Below are 9,588 nucleotides of genomic sequence, written 5' to 3' on the forward strand. Positions count from 1 at the left end.
TAAAAGAATGTAATAAATTTGGCAATTTTTCTCAAATTTTTGAAGAGCAAATACTGGCAAACTGTTCATGGCCGTTGTTTCCCCTCTGGAATAGTCTTGAGTCTAATCCAGCCAACAGCAATGTTCAGCAAGATTCATTGGTCACAGTGCTACAACTCAGTACCATTCCACTGTACGAAGGCACGTAACTTAAAGGAAATTAACTTCGTCATGCACTCTCACTAACGCAATGGACCACCTAGAAACAGATTTCTTCCAAGGTTGCTAACGACAGTAGAACTCTCACTGACGCAATGGACCATCTAGAATTCGCTTCTCTGATAGTTGCTAATGATAGTTGCTTTCTAGTCACCAGCATGGCCTGTTGACTTAGATAGAAAATGACATACGGCTGTGTGCCTGAATCTCTTGTTATGTCCTTTCTGCTCTCCTTGGACACTACGCCCGACATACTGTGAAAGACACGCATGATTGACTCGTTTCTCGGAGTATGATTTTAAGCAGTTACTGTTAATTTTGACCATGACCAGTACATAGTTGTGAGGTGCGCTGTTCAGTACATATAGCCTAAGTGCTTCAACTGTTTCTATAAAAATTATAGTTTATCAATCATTTTATGCAAAACAGGTGACTGAATATGGTCGATGACCATTTACGTTGTGAGCTAGCCATCCAAACAGGTAAAGCAGGTTCAGCCACGTTACGCTTGGGAACAATTAGCATGTTGTTCCGCCTTAACTTTGGCATAGCTTTAAATATCCAATGCTGTTTCCTTCTTTCGCATTGGGATCAATTGTAATTACACTACATTCCTGTTATTAGTGTTTCTAAAGGGAAGAGAGGTTTACTGTAAGAGAAAGAGTATGCGAATACTACCATTCTCTACTTACCAGAGGCTGAATTCCGTTGGCTAGCAGTTCGTTGATAAGGTTGTTGTAGTAGTCGATACCAGCCTGGTTGATGACGTCGAGGTCCCCGTTAGGCAACACCCGTGGCCAGGATATGGAAAATCGATACACGTCCGCCTGAACAACAACGAAGTATTAATGGTTGCAACGAAATGTCTGTGGACTGACAGCTAATATTTCATTATTAAATCATGTATTAACGCTGAATCCGTTGAATAAAACATAACTGAAACTGTAAACATCCAGATAACACATTATAATAGAAGAACAAACAATGTGCCTGAGGATGGTGACAAATGAATAATATTTTTGAGCTTTGTGAATTAAACCAATATGATTGAGAAAATTTAACATTAAACCTCATTGCCTTTTAGTAATCCAAGAGAATGTTTAATGAAATGACCCTGAAAGTTATTTACCATCCTGAAAATCTATTAGAATCATGAACAGAGATTTAGAAATACGCAGTGATACAAACGAAGAATGCGATAGGGAAGCTTGTGTAACACATAACAATGCTACCTCATAATTTCTACATGGATGATTGGATTCGATAGTGGAGACCGAAAATTAAGGACTAAACATACCGCTTACGTAGTACTATATTACTATAAACACTCATTTCTCTGTACAAACTGACGACGAATTTTTACAAAGAACCGGCAGTTACATAACCGAAACTGATTTAATGAAATGTAGTCACTGGAAACAGACTTTCAAAAACGTGTATGCATTGAATTTATTAAAGTATAATATCTCTAACGTAAATTTGCAGTTGGGTTTTGGAACATATACTGTATTCGAAAATTATGAAGTACCTCGAAGAAAACGATTTATTAACACCTGGTCAGCACGGTTTCAGAGAATATCGTTCTTCTGAAACACAACTAGCTCTTTATACTCATTAAGTAGTAAGTACTATCGACAGGGGATGTCAAATTGTTTCCATATTTTTGGGTTTCCAGAAGGCTTTTGACACCGTTCCTCACAAGCGCGTTCTAACCACACTGCGTGCCTACGGAGTATCGCCTCAATTGTGCGACTGATTTTCTGTCAGAAAGATAACAATTCCTAGTAATAGACTGAAAGTCATCGAATAAAACAGAAGTAACATCCGGCATTCCCCAAGGAAGATTTATAGGCCCAGTATTGCTTCTGATCTATATTAACGGCATACAATCTGAGTAGCCGTCTTAGATTGTTTGCAGATGATGCTGTCATATACCGTCCTGTAAAGTCATCAGATGATCAAAACAACTTTAAAAATGATTTAGATAAGATATCTGTATGGTGTGAGAAGTGGCAATTGACCCTGAATAAGAAAAAGTGTGAAGTTATTCACATGAAAACTAAAAGAAATCAGCTAAATTTCGATTACGCGATAAGCCACACAAATCTCAAGGCTGTAAATTCAACTAAATACTTAGGGATTACAATTACAAATAACCTAATTTGGAACGATCACATAGATAATACTGTGGGTAGAGCAAACCAAAGACTGGACTGCGATTCATTTGCAGAAAGTGCAACAGGTCTACTAAAGAGACTGCTTACACCATGCTTGACCGCCCTATTCTGGAGTATTGGTGTGCGGTGTGCGATCCGCATCAGGTGGGACTGACGGGTGATGTCGAAAAAGTACAAAGAAGGGCAGCTCGTTTTGTCTTATCACTAAATAGGGGAGAGAGTTCCATAGAAATGATAGGTGAATTGTAGTGGCAATCATTAAAACAAAGGCGCTTTTCGTTGCGAAGGGATCTTCCCATGAAGTTTCAGTCACCAGTTTTCTCCTCCGATTGCCAAAACGTTCTGTTGGCAGCCACCTACATAGGGAAAAATGATCATGACGATGAAATAAGAGAAATCGGGGCTCGCACTGAAAAAGTTAAATGCTCGTTTTTCTCGCGTGCCGTTCGACAGTAGAATGGTAGAAAGACAGCACTTCAGCAGAATAATCACGAAGATTTGTATGTACATACCTCCCCGTATGAACGTCTAGTTGGAATTCGTTTCAAATCGAAGCATAATTTTTTTCAGTTTCTGCCGCTAGAGCTCCTGCGGCGCACAAAATTCACAATGAAAGTACATAGGCGCTGTCGACAATAAGGAACGCGTAGACTGCGCATGACCTTCCGATTTCCGCAGTAACGCAATAATACCAAAGTACTCGAGAAGCACACATCGCACACGTACACTCATGAGCCAGAACATTATGACCATCGACCTACTAGCGGTAAAGGGCCGAACAGGTGATAGCAGCTTCACCTGACGGTGAATGACTGCTTATCAGACACACACTCGAATCACGTACTATCACAGAGTGTGAGGTCCGCATGCAGAATGGCCCGCATCTCGTGGTCGTGCGGTAGCGTTCTCGCTTCCCGCGCCCGGGTTCCCGGGTTCGATTCCCGCCGGGGTCAGGGATTTTCTCTGCCTCGTGATGGCTGGGTGTTGTGTGTTATCCTTAGGTTAGTTAGGTTTAAGAAGTTCTAAGTTCTAGGGGACTGATGACCATAGATGTTAAGTCCCATACGGCTCAGAGCCATTTGAACCATTTGAACGTATGCAGAATGGAGAAAGGCGAGTGAACTGAGTTTCATCGAGTGCAGATTGTGATGTCCCGGAGGCTCGGCACGAGCATTTCGGAATCTGCACGACTTGTCGAGTGCTCGAGGAATTCTGTGGTGAGGGTCTTCAACACATGGCGAAACAAACGTGAAACAACGTCGAGACGTCATGGGGTTTGGCAGCCACCTTTAAATAGAGGTGTCCGATGTCGTAGGCTAGGCAGACTTGTAAAACTGGATAGGCGGAGAATTGTGGCGGAACTAACATCAGACTTTAATGCGTGGCCGAGTGTAAGTGTGCTTGAACAGATCCCTGAACAGACAGTGCACCGAACACTAACAATGGGCCTCCGCAGTCGACGAATCATGGATGAGCGATTGTTAACTCCACGACATCGGCAACTACGACTGAAATGGGCAAGTGATCATCAGCACTGGACTTTGGGGCAGTGGCAGAACGTTGCATCGTTTGATGAATCCCGATACTTTCTTCATCACGCCGATGGGAAGGCGCGAATCCGTTATGTTGCAGGTCAACAGTTTCTTGAAACCTGTACTGCAGAACTCAGACAAGCTGGCGGCGGCTCCATTATGCTCTGGAGAACATTCATGTTGGCACCTATGGGTCCAATGGAGCTCGTGCAAGTCACCATGACGACCAAGACATATGGTACACTGGTTGCAAACCACATACGCCCCTTCATGGAGTTCATATTTCTAAACGGCAGTGGCATTTTTCAACAAGATAATGGGACATGTCACAAGGCCAGGAGCGAGATGCAGTGATTCGAGGAACACAGTGGCGAGTTCCAGTGGATGTGCTGGCCCTCCAGCTCGCCAGGTGCCAACTACCTCCAGTGACCTACCAAGGTCCCACTGCTTACATGCCACAGCGCGTCGCTGCTGTTTTCCGTGTCAGAGGTGGATCTACAAGCTATTAGATAGATGGGCACAATTTTCTGGATGATTAGTGTGTGTTTACCACTGTATATCACGACACCACGTGCATACCTATGAGAGTTTCGGAAGAAAGGGAATGTGGCACACTAGTTACAGCGCTAGCCTGTATATGTGACGAGCGGGGTTCGGATTCACTTTTCATCCTAATTTTCCATAGTTTGCCTCAGACGATAATTGCAAGTTTATAATTCCTTACGCGTCGTATACGTTTAGTATTTTATTTCCATGAATATTGACGTCGTAATGTATTGCGAATACATAGCAAGAAGCATCCTCTATTGTATGATTATATGATAGCAGAACAAACACTGTTAGCAGTAACTTCTGTAAAATATCTGGGAGTATGCGTAAGCAACGATTTGAAGTGGAATGACCAGACAAAATTAATTGTTGCTAAGGCGGGTGCCAGATTGAGATTCATTGGGAGAGTCGTTAGAAAATGTATTCCATCAGCAAAGGAGGTGGCTTACAAAACACTCGTTCGATCTATACATGAGTATTACTCATCTGTGTGGGATCCGTGCCATGTCGGGTTGACAGAGGAGATAAAGAAGATCCAAAGAAGAGCGGCGCGTTTCGTCACAAGGTTATTTGGTAAGCGTGATAGCGTTGCGGTGATGTTTAGCAAACTCAAGTAGCAGGCTCTGCAAGCAAGGCGTTCTGCATCGCGGTGTAGCAAGCCGTCCAATTTTTGAGAGCGTGTGTTTCTGAATGAGGTATCGAATATATTGCTTCCCTCTACTTATAGCTCCCGAGGGGATCACGAATGTAAGCCGGCCGCAGTGGCAGTGCGGTTCTAGGCGCTGCACTTTGGAACCGCGTGACCGCTACGGTCGCCGGTTCGAATCCAGCCTCGGGCATGGATGTGCGTGATGTCCTTAGGATAGTTAGGTGTAAGTAGTTCTACGTTCTAGGGGACCTCAGAAGTTGAGTCCCATAGTGTCCCATAGTGCTCAGAGCCATTTGAACCATTTTATCACGCATGTAAAATCAGAGAGATTCGAGTGCGCACGGAAACTTTCCGGCAGTCGTTCTTCCAGCGAACCATACGCGACTAGAACAGGAAAGGGTGGTAATGACAAAAAAAAATTGGTTCAAATGATTCTGAGCACTATGGGACTTAACATCGTAGGTCATCAGTCCCATAGAACTTAGAACTACTTAAACCTAACTAACCTAAGGACAGCACACACATCCATGCCCATGGCAGGATTCGAACCTGCAACCGTAGCAGTCCCACGGTTCCCGACTGCACCGCCTAGAACCGCACGACCACCGCGGCCGGTGAGGTAATGACAGTGCCACGTAAAGTGCCCTACTCCACACACCGTTGTGTGGCTTGTGGAGTATAAATGAAGCTGTAGAGGTAGATGTAGATGACAACCCTCCTTACATTGGTTTTTGTTTTAAGGAAATTCTTTTATTTTAGTTCTACTTTGTCTGCTACAGTGAAAATGCGGTAACTACTTCTCGAATGAACCTAGTATTTTATTTGTTTAGACTAACTGCTTGTTGTCTTCCCCTCAGAAAGCTACATGAATCTGCAAGAAATATCATTCCTGATTATAGATTTTCTTACGCATGGTTTTAATAATTTTGTAGGTATTTCAGGTTCACCATTAAGTTCGCCCATAGCTGTTTACACAAAGCAAATTATATCAGAAAATGACCAAGTGCACCTTTTTTAAAAGCGTAGCTTCCATGATATACTGGGTACAGAGCTCATAATGGGTAAGTATGTCACCAGTTTTTTTTTTTTTTTAATCGCTGCAAAAGGAGAAGTTAGCATGCTTTCCAATGGAAATTGTACTTACGTTGAGCGCCTTCAGCATCTGAACATCTTCCTTGTACTTATGGTAAGAATCGCAGGCAACGTCCCCGTTCTGTTCTACAACGACTAGCGGACGGTTGTGGAATAAGTGGTCCTGGATGCTCTCTCCCTTGCCTGTAAATGCGCGCAAGAACTTCACAATAAATAACACACCTATTAATTATTGTCATGGAAATATGTTATTGCCTTGGTCTTGGATAAGAACCATAAGCAGTATATTGAACTTTGCCTGATGAATACAGTTCACACTTTTGAACCCACCATCTTCGTTCCATCCTCCTTCGATCTGATATGCGGATGTTGCCGCTCCAAACATGAAGTCATCCGGGAATCGATTAGAGGCTGTCTGTGCGGAAACAACGGCTAACACGGCCGTAAAGGTGATCAGCAACGTCATCGTTGGAAATCTCCAGTGGCTTTGAATGAGCAGCTGCAGGGTGTGCGTATAAATAGTGTAATTGGGATAAAATGTCAGAGGTTGTTTGTATATCTGAAAATAGATAATATCAGACAATTTTCTTTTATCGTTCGTTAATCAGCGTATTTCTTTAGGGTTTGCCTGTGTTCTTAGCGATATTATCGGAGTGGTACTGAAGTAACATGTTGAGCTGTGGATCACATAGCGATATCAGCAGAGGCTTTCTTATCAGGTCCACTTATTTAACTCTTGTGGGAATCATGCAGGAATCAGATCATTAGCAACGCTGATTCTGGGAAACAGGAAGTTTGCCAACCATTACCTGGAAATAAATGACTGATAGCTTAGCTAAATAATAATTCCACCTTAAAGAGGCAACAACTGGCTATACACTTCAAAAAAATTCTACAACTCAACAAAATTCTATAAACAGATAGCTTCCTAAACGATAAAGGGTCGTTATATTTCATAAATTGGGTACCTGTTCAGTAATATTTTAATTCCAACACCTTCCCCCAAACAAATTTTAATCCACACATTCTATATAAGTGGATGTATGAGGGGTAGTCAAATGAAAACCAATCACCAACCACAAGAGTGAGATGGAATGCACTCAAAAGCTATCACTGTACATGTTAAGACATTGAGTCCACTGGGAGACTAAACGATCAATCCCTGTTTAATAGGAAGCGTTTGGCCGCAGATGTATTCCCCTCAACCAGTATTTCTCTTCCTCGTTCACATTACAACGACATCCAAGCGATAACACTGTGAAATAACCGGTCTGCATGGGTGTTACTGCAGTGTTTCCAAACCAAACCGCTGAAGCGTAGCCGTCGCCCAGTTGACAGCATGGGGTGGGCGTAATGATGCAACAGGATGTATTCCTGGGCGTTTGGACTTCAAGGCGTGTCATAGTTTCTGCAGAGTGTCTTCACAGTATTGCACATTCATTGTGATTTCACGCTCGTCTAGATAGCCCTTACATTCCATAACATCTGTCCTCACACTGCCACCTGAACGAAGGCCGCCCTTCAGTAGTTTGACTGGGAATCACTGCAGCATCCTTCACCATGCAATGTTCACATCTTTGGAAACGTGAAGAAATATATACGTGACCGTCGGTTTTAGATGGAAATATGCAAGCGTGGGTGCGGATGTAGAACTGTCAGCAGACAAACATCTTATAGGAATCCGGAATTGATGGCCTCTTCTCCCAGTGGGATGAATGTCGTAAGACGTGTAGTGATTACTTTTGAATGGAATCATCCCAAGGGCACGTTGTGATGGGTGTTCGATTTTCATTTGACTGCCTATCGTACGTACTTGTAAGTGTGTATGCGTTTATGTTTGTATGTTCCACGTCTCTTCCTAACTGTCAGGCACCAACTACTGCAGAGTAATAAATAGATATCGATCATGTTTCAGGAGATGTGACTTCATAAACAATGAAATGCTTAAAGAAGTGTTGCGTCATGCATGACGTTTACATTTATTATTCATTTAGCACTAGTTCTATTCGGAAAACATTTTACAGACAGTATCTGCATATGCCGTTAAATGCACCAGCAAAATTATATCGGGGTGGTTCACGGGAAGACTTTATAATCTCCCTGACATACGAAAAAACTTGTGCATTGAGCGTGGCCTTTAAATTTATTACTTATTTTCTACTAACTCTGTTCAGAACATATCTTGCAGACAGTATTCACATATTCCGTGCCTACACAAATACATCATTATATGACACATAGTTGAAAAGATATAACGTCATAAATGCTGAAATGAATGAAAAAATGCCGCATCGTGGATGAAATTTTAATCCATTTATTCTTTATTGCTAAGACATTGAGCGATGGTACCAGAAGTCTAATGCTGCTGTGTACATGACTTTGTAATTAGCAGCCCATACAAGCAAACCTATTTTGTCTTTACCTGTGGTAAAGCTTTGCCGTGGGTAAATGCGGCTCTGTTTAAAAAGATGAGCTCGGTGTAGTCATAGGGTCAAGCCTCAGACGTCTGCCTTCATCCCCCAAGCTAATTCGTTGCAAATAGTAACCTGGTAGCTGTGACACTGCAGTCAAGTACTTTATGTATCGGATAGCATTGCGAGTTAATGTAATTCACAGAAATACAAAACGGAAGATTACTGAATACCTTGATAACAAGGGTTCTTTTCTAACGTTTGTAATCGATGTAGACGAAATGGAATTACGTTGAATAATGTTTATTCATGACAGCACATATCAAATAAACGGGAAGTGCTCCTACGATATTTAGTTAAAATGTAGACAGGAAAAACGCTTATAAAATGCAGGGAAGTTATATTTAGAGCGTTACGTGAATGGTAGCACAATCACCAAACTGAATTGTCATCAAAGATACGTGAAAAGTAAATCAGTTTCTCAATCACATTAGACGAAATACTGACCTGCTCAAAACAGTCCAGAGTTCGGTATGATGATTCACGAAGTACAAAGAAGAGTAACTCATACCCTGTCTATCCTCATTTGTGTAACACAAGCGGGAAAATTTAGAATCCTACACTGGCGGACCTTCAAACACTCGAAAAATCAGTAACATCAGAAGTTAAAGCATGGTAGTGGCCACTCACTGTCAAGAGTCAATCACCTACATGATCAAATACCACTCATTACTACAGGCATGTCTACTCCTTCAGCACACAGCGTAAAAGTGTGGAATGAATCCCTTGAGTACTTCACTGGAAAAAGCCCCAGCCTCCACTTGACTCCGATAGTGTTCCAATACTGCTTGATTTTCCATTGGCTGAAGTCCCATTCCACCAAAAATACACTGTACGTAACTTCTGCATACATGATTTGACCCAAATGGACCACTTACTAGGCTGAACTAATGTATTACAAGAATATTTAAAGAAAGAAA

General features: G+C 42.1%; 1 protein-coding gene across 1 annotated transcript in view; it reads right to left on the reverse strand.

The window, feature by feature from the left end:
- LOC126281666 (myrosinase 1-like) overlaps positions 1–6,687 on the reverse strand; it is a 37,511-nt gene extending 30,824 nt beyond the window's left edge. Inside the window, exons 1-3 of the mRNA XM_049980814.1 lie at positions 6,528–6,687; positions 6,250–6,380; positions 891–1,025 (exon numbers count right to left, since the gene is read on the reverse strand). Coding sequence (XP_049836771.1) covers positions 891–1,025; positions 6,250–6,380; positions 6,528–6,663 — 402 coding nt within the window. The 5' untranslated portion in view covers positions 6,664–6,687. The remainder of the gene's footprint in view (positions 1–890; positions 1,026–6,249; positions 6,381–6,527) is intronic.
- Positions 6,688–9,588: the final 2,901 nt, after the last annotated feature.

The sequence above is a fragment of the Schistocerca gregaria genome, chromosome 7 (genome assembly GCF_023897955.1).
Source record: "Schistocerca gregaria isolate iqSchGreg1 chromosome 7, iqSchGreg1.2, whole genome shotgun sequence".
Lineage (NCBI taxonomy): Eukaryota > Metazoa > Arthropoda > Insecta > Orthoptera > Acrididae > Schistocerca > Schistocerca gregaria.